Here is a 19,446-nt window from a genome sequence, read left to right as displayed (position 1 = left end):
CTAGCAGATTTAATTAACAAAATTATTTCAGTGTTTGGTAATTGACAGTTTTAGATTAACAGATTGTTTAGCTTCTTTGTAAAAATGACAAATAACACTTGCATAAATTATTTATTAAATATATAAAAGTAGGGTTAGTATTTTTGAAAGAGGTAAAGAAGACAATTGTTTTTCTTTCTAATCTGCTAACCCAATTTGCTGGTAGTAATGCAAATAGCTTATTAGACCCCCAATATACTATTTCAGTATGCCATTAACCAAACACTCTAAATAACATATTCGAAAGTCAAACATGCTAATCTTTCTAATATGCTAAAATTTGGGCAATATGACGTTTACCAAATAAGGCCTAAGTTATTAAGAGACCACTTTATCGTATTTTTTTTTTAAATATTTTTGTACCATTTTTACTATTGATTGTACCTCAAAATGTCTCTTTTGTTTAATATTCTGTAACTATTTTATTAGTACCCCGTTTTATAAGGAAGGCATAATGCCACTCATTTTTGTGAGACGTAGTAACATGCCCTTAGACTTAGCTTGTATTGTTGTATCATTAACAAAAAGTGTATACATATAAATTGGGAAATATAGTAAATCAGCCAATAAGTTTGATATTATGTGCAATTACCCATTTAACTTATAAACGTAACCAATAGGTCCCATAAATTTCTCTTAATGTGCAATTAATCACATATCTTATTTCTAACAATAAAATTTGCTAAAGTAAATATTTTATTATTATTAAAAATCAAAATTATTGATCAAATATTAACATAAAATTTCTAATTACTAGAAAGCATGTTCAAATATTTTTTTTATTTATTTTGGTGAAAAATATTAATATTGTGAGAATTTTTAGTGAAGGTACAATGAAAAGTTACATGACCAAGTTTTGTTATATTAAATTTGGTTCACATTTTTCGTTAAATGTGTAAATTTTTTATTTAATTATTTTTAATAGATATATTTAAAATGGTTATTATAATAGAAAATAATAGGTTTTAGTTAAAAAAAGGGGTGAAAACTTGATTTGTGCTTTGATGGGGCATATTCTGCACCCTCTGACCAAGTCAACATATCGAGCAAGGTCAAAGATATCCACAGCAAGCCAACGACTTAGACAACCTCGCCGACGAGGCCTGTCGGCCAGTCACATGGGTCTCGGCCACGACAACTAGCCAGCCGGGGCACATATCCGCGAACTCATATCCAAGACCCCTCGGCGGCGGGTCAACGGGGCCCGCCGGCCTGCCATAGGTCCTTCGGCCGAGGGCAAGTCAGTCTTTCCACCTGCTAGCCACTTGGCCACTACGTGACAAAAGGTGAAGGTCTATAAATACTCCTCAACCATCATTGAGGAAAGGATCCACAATTTAACCTAAAATACACTATTCATCTGGTATAATCTTCCTTATCTCTCTACAATATATTCTTAGCCAAGTAACATACAACTTATACATTTGAGTTTACTGACTTGGGCGTCGGAGTGGGTACGCTTGGCACAAAGCCAAGCCCTCAGTTCGTTCATTGTTGCAGGAGAGGCCGAGAGGAACAATTAAGGAAAGAAGGATTCAACTCAAGACATCATTCAACAAGCCACGGGTGGTAACAATACTTGCTCTGGAATTACACCCGGAACAATTGGCGCCGTCTGTGGGGAAAGATACTAGAAGCTAGTCACATTCATTCCCAAACAAAACAAAAACCCACCCAAAAAGCTAAGAAGATGTCGAAACAACAAGAACCATTCGTGACTGACGAAACCGATTTTTGCCAAGATGATGCCGTTCACAATTCTGGGGTTGCGCAGACCCTCCACTGTCGAGGTCTTTGCCCGAGCAAGAATGAGGGGCGAGAAGTGGGCAAGGCCCCCGAGGTGAGGGGGACGGTGACACGAGCCAATATTGCGAATATCACGGCCACACCGCCCATAAAACTGACAACTGTCGACATCTAAGGAACGCCATCGAAGAGCTAATCCAAAAGGGGAGCCTCAGCAAGTATGTAGCTGGAGGCCCAGGAACAAAGTAAATGCAGTCGAGCCAAAATCTCGATCACCTCGGCCAAAGCCGGGAGTGACGGGGGAACGAGCCGAAAAATGCAATCGAGCCAAAACCTCGATCACCTCGGCCAAAGCCGGGAGTGGCGGGGGAACGAGCCGAAAAATGCAATCGAGCCAAAACCTCGATCACCTCGGCCAAAGCGGGGAGTGACGGGAGAACGAGCCGAAAGAGGCAATCGAGCCGAAACCTCGATCACCTCGGCCAAAGCCGGGAGTGACTGGGGAACGAGCCGAAAAATGCAATCGAGCCAAAACCTCGATCACCTCGGCCAAAGCCGGGAGTGACGGGGGAACGAGCCGAAAGATGCAATCGAGCCAAAACCTCGATCACCTCGGCCAAAGCCGGGAGTGACGGGGGAACGAGCCGAAAAATGCAATCGAGCCAAAACCTCGATCACCTCGGCCAAAGCCGGGAGTGACGGGGGAACGAGCCGATATGCTAACATATTTACAACAGCAGACAAGGATGTAAACTCGATTGCCTCGGCCAAAGCCGGGAGTGACGAGGGAAACGACCGACGTGCCCCACAACAGTTGATACTCGCGAAAGCGACCAACATGCTTAAGAACGTATGAGTGTAGTTGAGACGCAAATCTGACGCCTTGGCCAGACCGAGCGTGAACGAGGAAGCGATCAATATAGTCTATAGATATGAACGCTGTCGCGCCGTAACTCCGATTCCCTCGGCCAAAGCCGGGAAGCAGAGGGGACACAACGACCGATACGCTAACATGTTCACAACGACCGTTGGGAAGCGCAAATCTGACGCCTCGGCTAAGACCGAGCGCGAACGAGGAAGCAACCGACAGGCCAACATGTTTAAAGTCGTTTAAGTACAATTGAGGTGCACATCCTAACTGCCTCGGCCAGGCCGAAGGTGAAAACAAAAAGCACTCAATACGTTAAAAACGCAAGAAGACAACTTAGATGATGGGCCGCCTTGGCCGCAGCCTCCTCAGCGGCCTTCGAAGCCGCTGCATCCTCCGCAGCCTTTGCCTCCGCAGCCGATCAATCTTCTTCGACACGCCCCTTCATATCTCTCTGCCTGTTCATGTAATACCCCGTAATTTTATATAATAAATTAAACGGATATTATTATATATTAATTATTATACATTTTATATTACTAATTAAGGTGGGATAATTGCTGAGTCGATAATTACGTAAGTTATTTTAATTAACCCGCGTTGTATCGATATAAGTTAATTGTGACGGGTTTATATGGAATTCAAAATGTGAGTCTATTAAGATATATCTTTATTATTATATATTATTATTATTCTAATATTATTATTAGATTATTATTACTACATACCTAACTAATAGCACTACCCGTAATAAACAAATAGCATGCCATAACCTTCCAAAAACTACCCATATTAACACTTTACCTAATTAATACCACTACCCATAATAATAAAATGGCACGCCTCCCTCCTACCTCCTTTTTCTGATCCAATATCAACCATCTTCACGCATTTCGAGAGAGAGAGAGGGAGCATGGGTGGTCACGGTGTAGCAAGGAAGGGCTAAGGGTGGTCGTCGACGTTCTTAGGCGGCCGTGGTGGTTGTTGTGGTGGCGGCAAGGTGAGCTGTTCAATCCCCTTCTCTGTTTTTAATTTCTGTCGGGTATTTTTGGGTGGTTTTCGTGTATTGTGGAAGCTTGACTGGTGGTTGTTAGAAAGGTGAGGGGATAGGGTGGTAAGGATAGAGTGTAGTGGTGGTGGTTAGGGTGGTTATAGGCGGTGTTAACAACAGTAAAAGGGCGGCTTTGACAGGGGGGTGACAAACGAGTTTGGTTACGGTTTCAGGCGAGTTTTAGGCGACTAAGTTTGGGGTGGCACCACCGTGGACTCGGGGGAGGTCGAAGTGGTGGTGCCACGGTGTCTGGGTTCATGGGCTGACGGGGGGCAAGGTCGTGGTGGTGTGGCAGGGATTAAGTAACTGTTGCGGTGGTGGTGAGTCGTGAAAATAGGGCGTTTGGTGAGGCACGGCTGTGAACCAGGCCAAAAGACGGCCGTGGTTCACCTCGCCGGCGAGGGTCGACCCTAGTGGGGGTGTTTGCTGGTGGTTGGGTCAGAGTGGGTGTCAGGTCTGGTGTTTGTCGTGGTGGTCTAGGTGGTGCGTGAGGGGTGTGTGAGCGTGTGAAGGGACGGTGGTGCGTGAGGGGTTATTCGAGTTGTTTGAATCGGGTTTTTCATAGTTTAATCGATATAAATTGTTAATGGGTCGTACTCTTAATTAATTAATGTGATTCCCGTGTCATTAAATAAGGTAGTTAATTTAATTCCCGAATTATTTAATATAATTAGTGACGGGTTATTTTAGTAATTGAATCGGGTTTTTGTCATTGTTTAATCTTTAGAAGCCGTTAAGTTATCACATGCTTAATTAATTAATTTAATTACCGAGTTAAGTAAATGATTAAAGACGGGTTTGAGTCGGGATTGTTCGAGCTGTTTAAGGATTGATTCGGGTATTTATAAATCGTATAATTCATTTAATCTTTATTTATCATATTAGTTATTTAAATTAAATCCCGAGGCATTTAAATAAATTATTTCCGAGACACTTAATAATTCAAGTCGGGTGTTGAGTGGTCCAAATGATAATGCGGGTTTTTCTTAAAAGTAAAATTCGTTTAATCCTTTAATTATCATTTGATTTAATTCCGAGTTATTAAAATAAAATAATAATTAATCATAATTGATTATTCTGAGTCGGGTTTGTTTAATAGGAAAGTTACTATATCGGGAAAGTTTCCACTTTGGGAGATTTCTATATTTAGTAGTTAATAATTATAAATATTATAATTGTTTTAGGTGACGGATTCGTGAAGGATCGATAATCAAATTCATTGCTTAATTTATGGACTGCTTAACTGCTTAATTGGATTTGCTGGCACTATGAGGTAGGGAAATACACTTGTCCTATTATCGTCGTTGTTGAATCGTGTTGACTTGATTCCTGGTTGTTGATTTACGTGAGTATTTCTATTCGGAAAGGTGATTGACTGATTTGATCGTATTGAGCATGATATCACAACATCGGGTAACTGGCATGGTTTTATGATTCATCAGTTCATTGATTCATTTATATATATTATGTTGCATCACTTTCTTTTGAGCATTCATATGCATTGGAGTTGGAGAACGGTGTGGTGGTGATGAGATCGTGATACGATGTGATGTTGTGATAAGGCCCAGGCGGGTTCTGCAGGACCTGCCCTGGATAACCTAAGCTGTTGAGCTTGTATATCGACGACGGTCGATTGATAGTCTGCCGGGGATCGGTATGGCTGGGCGTTCCGGGTTTGTGTGTGATTGAGTTGTGATGGAGATGGAGGTGGCGGAGTATCATGCATATCATATTTATTGTTTTATTGTTTTCCCTACTCAACCTCGCGGTTGACCCTGTGTATTCGTGAACACCTGTGATGAACCGTTTTATGGGGAGCAAACTTGACAGGTTTAAGAGATAGGACGGGAGCTTGATGGGCGTGAGACACTGGATCAGACGACCTAGTAGCTAGATCATCATCTAGAAGACTTTCACTTTTATTTATGTCAATTCTTGTAATTTGAGTTGAAAAGAGTAATTGTAATAATTAAGTTAAAATTTTACATAAATTGCCTTGGAGTTTAATTTGTTATTCACTACCTCGGGAAACCGAGATGGTAACAGTCCGGTTTATGAGGAAATGTCTTGACGAGGACTTCTTTTATAAACCGGGGTGTTACAGTTCATCTTCCTCAACAAGTTCCTAAGTATCCGTTCTCCGCCGGCCACACGATCAACCAGGCTAGGTAGCACCGGCCGGGGGCAATCAAAAACAACCGGCACTCTCAACCCAGGTCTCGGCCAGCGTCACTTTCTTTTCCACATCGGATGCCCTTTACCCATCCATGTGGAGGGGGGATATGGTACGGCCTAAGCAGAACCAAACCGAGGTAAAAGAAGCCGGGGCAGAAATTTTTTACTTGCGCAGAATATACGCTCAGCATACATCGGAGCCCATACCACGGCATAGACTACGCTGGGGGCAAATTGATGGGGCATATTCTGCACCCTCTGACCAAGTCAACATATCGAGCAAGATCAAAGATATCCACAGCAAGCCAACGACTTAGACAGCCTCACCGACGAGGCCTGTCGGCCAGTCACTTGGGTCTCGGCCACGACAACTAGCCAGCCGGGGCACATATCCGCGAACTCATATCCAAGACCCCTCGGCGGCGGGTCAACGGGGCCCGCCGGCCTGCCATAGGTCCTTCGGCCGAGGGCAAGTCAGTCTTTCCACCTGCTAGCCACTTGGCCACTACGTGACAAAAGGTGAAGGTCTATAAATACTCCTCAACCATCATTGAGGAAAGGATCCACAATTTAACCTAAAATACACTATTCATCTGGTATAATCTTCCTTATCTCTCTACAATATATTCTTAGCCAAGTAACATACAACTTATACATTTGAGTTTACTGACTTGGGCGTCGGAGTGGGTACGCTTGGCACAAAGCCAAGCCCTCAGTTCGTTCATTGTTGCAGGAGAGGCCGAGAGGAACAATTAAGGAAAGAAGGATTCAACTCAAGACATCATTCAACAAGCCACGGGTGGTAACAATACTTGCTCTGGAATTACACCCGGAACATGCTTAATTGCACATTTTTGGGAACTTGAGGCTAGTTTACTACAAAAAAAACTTAAGAGTTGATTTGCACATAATGCATAAGTTATGGGGGTAATTTTCTACATCCCCGCATATAAAATCAGATAATTTTGAGTTCTGTCTTTAAAAAATTAAAATATACCTTATAAATTTTGAAAGATTAGAAAAATAAATAAATGTAAATGTAATTATATTAAAAGGGGGGTTTGGAGTAATACATCATATTTTTAGAGTGAAAAAATTTTACTTCGTACAAAAACGTTCATTTTTTATTTTTTATTTTTTTTGGTACGAAAGAGGGGCGAATCCCCGATAAAATTAACTACTAGTTATTACACAGGAAATAACTACCCAAAAATATCCTCTCTAAGAATAGTACGGAGATCATTAAATGGAAAATCTAAATACTGAACTAGTGTGCTGGATTGAACACCTCGATTAGCAAGAAGGTCAGCTGCTCTGGTCGCTTCCCGATAAGTGTATTCTAGTCTAATCTTCCAATGTGGCTCGACCATAAGGTTCTTACAGCTCTCGACTATGAACTTAAGATTATAAAGATAAAAGAAGGTCTCACTTGTGACTATCACAAACGTAAGCATTGTGACGATAATCTTTTAGTATGACGAGACCACGCGTTCCCTATGCCTTGGCCTAGCTCCAAGGTCATATGTGCTTGCTTACAATGAAGTTATACACGTTATAGAGAAGTTTTTTATTGCCGTCTTCCCATGCAGGTAAATTCACTATCGGATTTAAGGATTCCTCAGGATGGAATTTGTTAAATTTAACAACGGGCATGGGCCGTACCCAAATTGAGGAGAAATAGTCCACAACAGAGGTACGAGAGGGTTCCACTCTAAAACCAATTGACAATAGAGGGAGTAGCCCATTGCCTTATAAAGTAGTAATTTTTCTCCTCTTTTATCAAATGTGGGACAACCCTCACATGTAGGACTTTGGGTTTCTTCACACTCCCCCTCACATGTGAGGTCCATTTTTTCACACAGACTGGACAAATTCAACTGAGCAACTTTGCTCGTTCAGCTACAAACATGGCCCAGTATTAACTCAGACCGGACAAATTCAACAGAGCAACTTTGCTCGTCCGACTGCAAACTTTGGCCCATGTAACCCAAGTCTTTAGCCATGAGCTCTGATACCATGTTATATTCAACAACGGGCTTGGGCCGCACCCAAACGAAGGAGAAAGAGTCCACAACAGAGACCCGAGAGGGTTCCACTCTAAAACCAATTGGCAATAGAGGGAGTAGCCCTTGCCTTATAAAGTGGTAATTCTTCTCCTCTTTTATCAATGTGGGACAACCCTCAACCTTCCCGATCGAACAGAACCATCAGCTTGCTCTCTCTACTAGTCCTTTATTAGACAATCCAGAGAAGTATAGACGTCTTATTGGGCGCCTGATTTACCTTGCGGTTACTCGGCCTGACCTTACTTATTCCGTGCATATTTTATCTCAGTTCATGCACGCTCCTCGCCTTGATCATTGGGCCTCTGCCCTTCGTGTTGTTCGTTATCTCAAGGGTTGTCCCGGTCAAGGCATCTTTCTTCCTAAAAATAATGTATTGCAGCTACATGGTTGGTGTGACTCGGACTACGCTACTTGTCCCGCTTCTCGTCGCTCTATAACCGGTTGGTTTATTCAACTCGACTCTTCACCTATATCTTGGAAAACGAAGAAACGACCGACTGTTGCTCGCTCCTCCTCTGAAGCGGAGTATCGTTCCCTTGCTGCTCTCACGTGTGAACTTATTTGGCTCCGCGCCTTGTTGAGTGACTTGGGCGTTGATCATCCGAATGGTATGGTTGTTTCCTGTGACAATCAATCCGCTCTTCACATTGCTAAAAATCCGATTTTCCATGAGCGCACTAAGAACATCGAGATCGATTGTCATTTTGTGCGCGCTGCTATCAAGAATGGTTTGATTCGTTCGTCTTATGTACCTACTACTACTCAATTGGCGGACATTTTTACTAAAGCCTTAGGCAAGGCTCAATTTTTAACTCTCTTGTCCAAGTTGGGCATTCGAAATCTCTACGCCCCACTTGAGGGGGGGTATGACGATATACGCCCAGCTCACGGCCCACATGAGATTGGAGTCCCAGCACAGACGGGCTTGAGTCCTACTATGAAGCAAATGACTTGAGTCCTAATACTACTACTAGCTAGCTATTGAGACGGAATAGATAATAGATGTCGAGTTAGTAATTCCTATCAACAAAAGATATTTATGTAATAGTTTACTATATCTCTCGGCAATCCTATTTGTACCGAACTAGCTACGATATACACCTATATAAGGTGATCTATTATTGATGAAATAATACACAACAAATTAACCCCCCAAAAAAAAAAAATCCTTTTTAATGCATTTTGTTTGGTTGAACGTTTCACGCGAAACCATATTCATTCTTATGCCTTCATGCCATAACTCCGTTAGACACTTAGACCCTTCAATAAACAAGCCAAAATACTCCGTTAGACACTTACAAGATTGAGATTGCATCCTTTTGAAATTTGGTTTTGATTTATTGTCTTCAATTTCGTTCAAGGTGGTACAAATTTACTGGCGAGTTACGCAATTTTAATCACCATGATGGTGGTTCAGATCTAGTAGGAGTTTGAAAAACTTAGCGTTCTCCAAACTTTAAAATTAACGAACGTCTTACTGAAATTTGTTTAGGTCCGATTAGTGTTCCTAACAAATTATTTTATATTCGACAAGTTCGAAAAACTTAACGTTCTTGTTCGAAGAAATTTTCTGACGAGTTTATACTCGTTTATCTTGCCAACCTCGCGGAAATGAAGATGGAGAAGTTGACGAAGAATTATTTTCTTATGTTTTTCTTGTATTTCTCCAATCGTAAAGTTTGTACTACGTACTGCCTTTATGATTGTGGGAGGGTATTAGGATATTAGGCTAGGCCCATTAGGGTTAGGTTACAAGATATGCCGGCTACCGTATAGGGTTTAGGGCATTGTTATTTATTATATATATATATCCTACTTGTATTCTGATCAGTCTAACACAAATCAATAATACAACTATGTTTATGTTCTTCTCCTTCCTTGTGAATCTTAACAGAATTCTTATCTTGGGTCATTATCAACCGACGACGACGTAAGTATGGCTTTAGGGGCGGAGGGCAGGGTGCGCGTTAGTTTGTCTACCGACGCGAGTATATATTTTATAAATTTTTCAGTATAGAATTTTATCTTGGGATCGGAACTAAATGAATCTGGTCCGAACCTAATGCCTCGGTCTTTGTCTTTTAAAATTTAATTATTATATTATATATATTGAATGAACAGAAAAAATATATGCCTAGACGATATAATATAGCGACAACTAACAAATTTTTTATCTTGAGATTTGGAGTGACTAGTATTGGTGCCCGGCTCCGCCCGGGCTGCATTAAAGTTGCATAATTCATAAGCGTATCATTAATATATTTTTCTATGACATTGAAATAATTACTCCCGTAATTAATATTTTACTTAAATCGTTTGGTTAGCTAGCTCATTGTTCATATATACTTTCTTTTGTTGTTAGTATTGTTACTTTTATTACATTCATTATTAGTACGGTTACTTTCACTACTTCCGCCGTAATTATTGTTAAGTAATTATTGTTACTTTCACTATTGCCGCATTATCATCGATAATTTCACTACTCCCGTTGTTACTTCTATTACTTTCATTAATCTCGCGTAGAGCTGACAAAAGCTGACCCGACCTGCCCGAAACCGGACTCGATACAACCCGAAAATTGGGTGAACCGAAAGCGACCCGATTCGATAACCGATAACAACCTTTTTTTTTCCAAACTGAACCCGACCCGACCCGTGACCCGATATCTCGGCTCGATAATGAACTAGCTTAATAATGGTTTAAATAACACCAAATTCACATTCATTTTAATTATTTTCACTTAAAACTACAATTAGTACACCTACCCATTATTTAAACATAAAATTACCATGTAGAAATAAATATAAAAGATAAAATATATGCTAATAACCTGACCCGCTAATGACCCGACCCGACTTGCCACTCGTTGATGACCCGACCCGAAGATGATCTGACATGAACCGAACGGACCCAAACCCGTCACTGACCCGACATAAACCGAACTCGATATGTCCCGACCCGCTTTAACCCGACTCGTAACCGACCCGAGTGACCCGATTGCCACTTGTACGGCCTCGTGCACTATGCAAATGAGTGATTACTATCATATTACTATATATCGTTACTACAATTCTTTCCACTACTAACAAATTACTTTTACTATTTAGCCATGCAATTTTAAGAGACTTATATTAGTTATATATATATATATGTTTATATTAATATATTACATATATGCATTAAATCAAATCGAAATAATTATTAAATATTATATTTTTTGGAAATCTAGCATAATTTATTTAATTTTTTACGGAGTAATAGTTTCCAAAATATAACATTTATATTATATTTGTTATGTTAAATAATAAACATCTTTATACTAATTAATAACATAAGTGATGTTTATTTTAAGGGAAGTTACCATATTCTGGTGTTCAGGTCTATCACACAGTGCTATCAGTTACCATATATAACTATATAGTTATATAGTATAATTAATTTGTATAGATTTATTTATTTACATAAAAGTTTATTGGTTTTAGAAATATATATATAGTATTGATTGATTGATTTTCCTAAGTTCTAAATAAAAAGTTATAAAATAACTTACTAAATAAATATAAATCGAAATAAAAGATTTATTTTGTAAACAAAAAGATAGGGATTGTTACCTAAAGTGATACTACCATATCTTAGGTAAACGGTAAATATATGATTATTTACCATAAATTAAGAGCAATTAGTTCCGTGACCTAATGTTAACTCCTCTATATAAGCAATTAACGTACGTGTATTAAATAATGCGGCGTCTCATAGCATTGATTCAGCTTTAAAAATTGTGCTACATCGTGGGGCGCTTTGAATTCTTTCAGTTATTTTTTCCCTTCGATCAAGTAGCACATATTACTCAATAATCACTATTTAAATCCAGAAGGAGATTTTATAAAATTTTGCTTATTTGCAATTTTTTTCCTTCATATCAATCAACTGTTCGTAAAGAATTACGCAGTAATATATAGTTAAGCATACTACTCGTAGTATTAATTGACTGATATGCATGCAGTCTAGTTCTTGGTCATCTTCAACGTTTTGCAATGGTACATCCCTCTGGTATGCTTCTTTTTTCAATTACTCAGTTTTCGTGTTTGCGATTTACGTATATCAATACTCGTCTTGTATGTTGAACCGTGGTTGTATTGAAAAATTTGTGGTTATTATTATGGGTGCTTTGTTTCGTAAGAGGAATTGCAATTTCTTGAAAGTAGTTTTTTCATATGATTATACACTTTACATAAATTGGAGAGAAAGTAGTTTGGTTGGATGTGAAAAATAAATTACACTGGAACTCTCATTTACCTAGGGGACTAGGTAATGAAGGTATTGGAGTTTCTATAAAGTTCTAATTCATCAGATTTTATACTAATTAATTTTAAATTACAATTTTATATATTCTTTCTTAGGGGGTGTTTGGTTCACCAAATATATGTTTTTGTTTGACAAAAATGAAGATTTCAGGTATGGGTTTCTCATACCCAAGAAAATGGGTGGGTATGAGATTGATACCCATGGTATCAAATTAGAAATATTAAAAAGTGATAAAAATAATTGTAAAAAAAACTTTTTATATATTTATTTGATTAAATTCTCTACATGATTTAATAGTATAAAAATTATTATTAAAAATATTGTATTTTAAAGATTTTTTAGCTTTGATTGATTTTTAATCCCATACCCCCAAAATTGATTTTTTAGCTTTGATTGATTTTTAATCCCATACCACCCAGGTATGATTCCCGATTCCAAATCCATACCCACGCGTGAACAAAACACCTCTTAAAATAATTAAAATAAAATAAAATTCATGAATTGTTGTGAATTATGTGTACCCTAAATCACAAGAAATTACCTAGAAATTGGAAAATATATGTAATTCACTACACCCATGTTCCAATCAAAGAAGTTTGACTATTTGACCTTACTAGCAGTCTCGCGGACTAACACTATGTAATACGGAATAATATTTTGCATAAATTCTCATGTGATGACTATTCCGTCACAAGTTTGATATTTCACAAGGAATAAATGGGAAGGTAAATAGGAAATGGACTGTAAAGATTATAAGCTTATGATCGTCAAAAGTAAAACCGTCGAATATTTTGATCGACTGTTTGAATATTTTGATCTACATCCGGCCTATATAAGACCTAGGCAAAGCTTTAAATTTTATAATCATAAATCCTGATAAATTTTTGTCTGTTATAAAACCATAAATTACATCACCAATCATCAATGCTCCATCTAATCAATTTTCAAACAAAATTTGAAAAATTGAGAGCTTTAATTGGCACCCGTTTATAATTCATTAAAGATTACTACAATCTAAATCCCTACGTATACTTGATTAGTGATTAGCTGATTATTACTCCCTATTTTCAATTAATAGTTTACGCTTTCCTATTAGTAAGAACCATTATATTTTCTCGTTATTTTAAATTGCTTTTGAATTTTTTAATACTTACAAACTCGCCTCTTTCGCTTTTTACCTTATTAATTGTGTAAATGACAATTATAATCAATTGAGTGAAATGGAGAGTAATTTTTATTTAAGGTAAAAATCCAATCTATATACACTAATATATAGGTAAAATATTCCATAGTAGAGGAAAACTGTGTTGGGCATACATTAATAAATAATTAATAATTATTTGAGAAATTCTTGGGTATAGTGAGTGTACCTTGTCATCGTACAACTTACCTAATGAGAATATTAGAATCGAATAAATTCTCCATAGATAAAAGGATATAATCTTACTAAAATAGACATTTGCTATATCACGCCCCCTGTTTTACTTGTTATGCCCCCTATTTTTTCATTTATTCCTATTTTGCCCTTAAACTATGTATTTAGTTATGTAAAATATTTCTTGTTTTTTATTTTATGATTTTTTGAGACGGTTTTTTACAAAATTAAATAAAATTAAGTCGTACTCATTCCTTCAAGACGATATTAAATCGTTACAAAAAATCGTCTAGAATGAATGAATGAATGAAAAAATTATATCGTTTCAAGAATAATGATTACAAGATTTAAAAAATAAAATAAAATTTAGCTGCACACATAACCCGATTTAAAAAATACGAAAATTGGCCTCGTCATGTAGCTTACAAGACACAGCCAAGGACCCGTCATGTGGATTACAAGACATGGCCAAGGACATGTCGTGTGAATTACAATACACGGCCATGGCATTGTCATGTGGCTTACAAGACATGGCCATGGACCTGTCATGTAAATCACATGACACACCCATGGTTCTGTCGTGTAAACCACACGACATGGCCATGGCACCGTCTTGTAATTCACATGACACCACCATGGTCGCGTCTTGTAATTCACAAGACAAGGCCACTTTTTTTTTTTAGTGAAATTTTAAGTAAATGCAATAGTTGGTGGAAAATACGTCTTTTTAGACCGGATACATATTAAATTAATTACTCTAAAAATTGCCCCAAACTCAGTTACGACAAAGCGATAATTAAATCAAAAATGAAAAGTTCAACAAAAATTATTTACTATAATACAATCATTAGTTATTGTAAAAGATATTACCAAAATCAAATAATTATAAAATAATAATTTAAAAAACGTCTCCGATTATAATTTTGTAAAACCCGTCTCCGAAAATCATAAACTAAAAAACGAGAAATACTTTTTCACTTTAATTAGTTACATTCTCCAAGGGTAAAACAGGAATAAATGAAAAAGTAGGGGGCGTAACAAGTAAAACAGGGGGCGTGATATAGCAATTTTCAAATAAAAACTAAGGCATATAATCTTACTAAAATAAAAACTAATGCATCTCATTGGTTAGGATGTACTACCTTAGAATTTTTCTAATCATTTTAAGCATCTACATAGTATAAAAGTTGGGTTTTTTAAAGGATTCTTATTGGTTGTTTTTTTTTTCTTTTCTTTTTTCTTATGTGGGGTCCTCCATGATGTCTAAAGAATTAATTAAGACCATACATTATACATCAAATGATTATTCCTTTTTATATTTATACTTACATTAAAAATCTTTTTTATATTTATACTTACATTAAAAACCATACATTATACATCAAATGGTTTTCGAAAAAAAAAAACGAAATAAAATTGCAAAAAAAAAATGATTCAAAGAAAAATTTCAAGGATCAGATGATATTATCTGTCCATCATTCACTTTATGTACAAACGTGAAAATCTTGAGAATATTAACAAAGTATAATCTTTGAAATACGTTGAATACAATTTAATTGGACTGATTATTGCAGAAAACGGAAAAAAAATATCTCTCTTTAAAAATTAACAAAGCGAAAGCATTTAAAGTTTATATTTTGAAAAAAAATATTAGAGGACTTTAATTAGCGAAAATAAATTGAAACTAAGAAGTCACAAACACACTAAAATTATCATTAATCCCAGAAAATAGTACAAATCGACATCAACAACATGCATGTACTCTTAACGAATTGATGAGTCGAGCAAACTGAAGAAAACATTTAACATTATCACATCGAACACTTAATCAAATGTGAAAATATTCAACTCCATATCAACAAATTTTCAAATTCACTTGATCGAATATTTTTTGGCTAAGGATCTTGATAATTATTTTGAATATATAAGATGAATTAATTGATAGGCTGAAAATTTAATTATGTGAAAGAAGGTAAAAATAAAAAAGAAAATAAAAAAATAAGAGGGATAGCATGAGAGTGATGGTGAGCTAGGTGAAATATAAAAGTAACTAGGTTAATTAATTATGTTTGCAAAAATATAATAGTAGTCCGTATTTGTCTCTTTCTAAATACTAGGAGTATACAATTTGGTTATGAACCCAATTGTATATGCTTCTATAATACGGAGTATCATCCTACTATTTTCTTGGATCGTATATGAGCTATTTTAGGATAACTTAATACACAGTATACAATTTGGTTATGAACCCAATTGTATATGCTTCTATAATACGGAGTATCATCCTACTATTTTCTTGGATCATATATGAGCTATTTTAGGATAACTTAATACAGAGTATTTTATTTGCGTTAACAAGTTGATATGTTCTCATATACATTTACCATAAACGGTGTATTGTATTTGACCCATTTGAGGATAACTTAATACGGAGTATTTTATTTGCGTTAACAAAGTTGATATGTTCCCATATATATTTATCATAAACGATGTATCGTATTTGAGCCATTTAAGGATAACTTAATACGGAGTATTTTATTTGCGTTAACAAGTTGATATGTTCTTATATACATCTATCGTAAACGGTTGTAACATAGTTCTATCTACAGTAGTAGTTTAATGATAATCGTAATTATATTATTTCATACTGCTTTCGTTTCGGTCAATTATTTACCTTTAGTTTTAATACAAAAGCCAACGAAAGTCGAAAGGAAAGGGTAGTAATAGCGTCAAATTATATATTACTTAACTAAAATTCATATTTATGTAGTGTTTAATACTATTGAAAGGGTTTTATAATTAATAATGATCGAATAATTTTAATAAACGAGATCACACTTAGGAGGCTGATAATTAATAGTTATACAAAATTGGACCGACCAAATAGACACTTTAATAAACATATTATAATGGAATTTAAATGTAAATGGTCAGCCATATATATGTAGTCTTGATAAATGGGTATTTTTATATTTTTTTCATTATATGTGAGCTTGAGCCTATCTCAATTACTTTCACCACCATAGGTTCATAAAAAATAATGTATATCCTAAATAAAATATTTAGCATAGTGAGTACATATTTTAAATTCTAAAATCAACTCCTTTAGCATAGTGAGTACATATTTAACATAGTGAGTACATATCCCAATTACTTTCACCAACTTGTGCAAAAAATGTACGGGTTTAAAACTAGTTTATTAAACAAAACTGCCCTTTTTTTGGACCAAATAACCAACTCCTTCGTCTCCCTTTTCTTCTGTCTTCTGGAGGACGATATCCTTTATAATATTTTAATTGGTGAATTGTTTTTAGCGGTAAAGAGGACAGTCTCCCGAAAGAATTTTTGTTAACTACTTCTGTACTTCGTTTAAACATTACAGTTACTCCAAAACCCACAAAATCCCCAATTTTTTTTAACCCTAACCACTTTTTAGTTAATCTTTTCTCAGAAAAACACTCAAGAATGAACAAAGAAAAACAACAATGGCGAAATTACCCAACAAATGGTAATATTAGAAAAATTAATTCCATGAAGAAAGTGAAAACTGATGGTTTCTCGAACTATAATCGTTTCCACGAAAATGGAGATACCAACAAGAAGGGTGCATATCTACTTTATGCAGGTAAACTTGGTAAATTTGCAGTTAAAACGAACCCAATCAATAGACAGTTAAACCCGGTTCTTAAACGTCGAAATATTGATGAAATAAAACCCATGAAAAAATTGGACCCATATGAGCATGACCGATTTGTTGATTGTCGAGAAAGGAAAAACTCGGTTGAAACTAGAATGTGGATGCTTGACCAGTTTAGGAGAGTATATCGGCGACTCGAAAGAACCGTGGTTATGAAACCGTCAGAAAGGAGAGATATGATCGCTAGGAAAGCGATGATTCAAAAATATAAGTATTTTGAACCTACTAAAACTATAGGGCATGTCCCTGGTGTCCATGTTGGTGACGAATTTTACTTACGGGTTGAGTTGATGATAATGGGTTTACACTTTCAATTGATAAATGGAATCGATTCTATGGTAACTTCTCCAGATGAGACATTGTTGGCGACTTCTGTTGTCGCTACAACGGGGTATGAGGATAATATGATTGACGATGATGTGGTGTTGTATAGGGGTGAAGGTGGTAATTTTGAGCGCGGGAGTGAAAAGGGTAAAATGGGAAAAGATCAGGTTTGGAAGAAAGGGAATTTGGCATTGAGGAATAGTATGAGGAAGAGGAATGTTGTGAGGGTTATAAGAGGGTTTAAATATGGTTGGGAAAGGAAGGTTGTTTTTGTGTATGATGGGTTGTATAAGGTGGATGCTTATAGGGAAATTTGTGGACCTTTTGGGAATAAACAGTTTGAGTTTAAGTTGGTTAGGTGTCCCGGTCAAAAACGCATTTTTTGGTCTAGGTATAGATTTAATTCGTGCAAAAAGTAGACGGGAAATAGGTAGGAATGCCACGAGGAAACGTCTTCTATGGGCTTCTCTCTGTGGCACTCGAGAGTCAGAGAGACTCTCGAGAAAGCGGTTGTCTTAGGATGTTATTATTACACTAGAGAAAGGGGTGCATGTAGTTTTTGCTAGAGTAGGTATTGCAATTTAGTGGGAAGTTTACAATTGCATTGTTGAAGAGTTGCTTTTGTTGTTGAATTGGGAGTAGCTCTCCTAGAGCAATTGGTGGATTACATGTTGGAATCAAATTTCATACATGCATGTTCCATACATATGGTTTGATGTTACATTCTCATAGAAGGTAACATGGAAATATTTGGTTAATCTATATTAACCATTTTGTTCAATCGAACAACGGTTACAAAGTCGATTGATTGTCGTCTTTGCTCTCTCCTTTTGAAGCATCAAGGTCAATCTAGTCGGGGGCTAAGGGTTCATTTACGAGTTTGTGTCAATCGAGTCGATTTGGGGCTAAGGCCTAAGGGTCAAGATTTTCTAGTCCATGTAAAGAATGCTTACGAGTTGGAGTTGGAATAGATTTGTGTTTATTTGGTGGAATTTATGGTGTTTTAGAAATGGCTTTATCTTTATTAATATGGCAGCCTTATAGGCCCTCTGTTGCTGCTCAAATTTTGTGAGGCCCCTTTGTCTTACCTGAGAAATTATCCATGTGATTTATCGATATTTTTGTTCCGGTATCTAAGAATTTTGAAAAACGTGAATTATACATTTCAATCTGAGTCAATCGAAAGGCTGTTCTGGGTCGTATTAATTTTCTCCAGGGTTTTCTACCACGTGTTTCGGGTCGCTTTAGGGGTTACCCTATTCAATTTCAACACCAAATAACAAGAATAAAACGAATTTCAACGAGTATATCCGATTCAAGCCCGAAACTAGTTTATCGCACACTGGCAACCTCAAATGTCTCTGTTGCTCCTCAAACTTTGTGAGGCCCCTTTGTCTGACCTAAAAAAATCATCCGTGTTACTGTCGCTCCTCAAACTTTGTGAGGCCCATTTGTCTGGCCTAAAAAATCATCCGTGTGATTTACGGACATTTTTGTTCCGGGACATTAGAATTTCGGAAAACGTGTATTATTCACTTTAATTTGAGCCTTTCGAGAGGCCGTTTCGTTTCGTGTTGTGTTTATATTCCTCATGATTTTCTACGTGTCTAGGATTGCTTCAAGAGTTTCAGTACTAAATAACAAGTTTTAAAGCAATTTTAACGAGTATCCAATTTAAGTCCAAGACTGGCTTATCGCACATGAGTAGCCTCAAATGTCCTATGTTGCTGCTCAACTTTTGTGAGGCCCCTTTCTCTTACCCGATTAATAATTCGTGTGATTTACCGACATTTTTGTTAC

General features: G+C 36.7%; 1 protein-coding gene across 1 annotated transcript; it reads left to right on the top strand.

Moving 5' to 3' along the window:
* Positions 1–11,703: 11,703 nt before the first annotated feature.
* Positions 11,704–18,709, top strand: LOC141649018 (histone-lysine N-methyltransferase, H3 lysine-9 specific SUVH1-like). Its single transcript, XM_074457738.1, has 2 exons — positions 11,704–11,995; positions 17,077–18,709. The coding sequence occupies exons 1-2, from the start codon at positions 11,980–11,982 to the stop codon at positions 18,063–18,065; spliced, it is 1,005 nt and encodes a 334-aa protein (XP_074313839.1). The 5' UTR covers positions 11,704–11,979; the 3' UTR covers positions 18,066–18,709.
* Positions 18,710–19,446: the final 737 nt, after the last annotated feature.

Source organism: Silene latifolia, chromosome 1 (assembly GCF_048544455.1).
Source record: "Silene latifolia isolate original U9 population chromosome 1, ASM4854445v1, whole genome shotgun sequence".
Classification (NCBI taxonomy): Eukaryota; Viridiplantae; Streptophyta; class Magnoliopsida; order Caryophyllales; family Caryophyllaceae; genus Silene; species Silene latifolia.
This window is presented reverse-complemented; position numbering and strand designations above follow the sequence as displayed.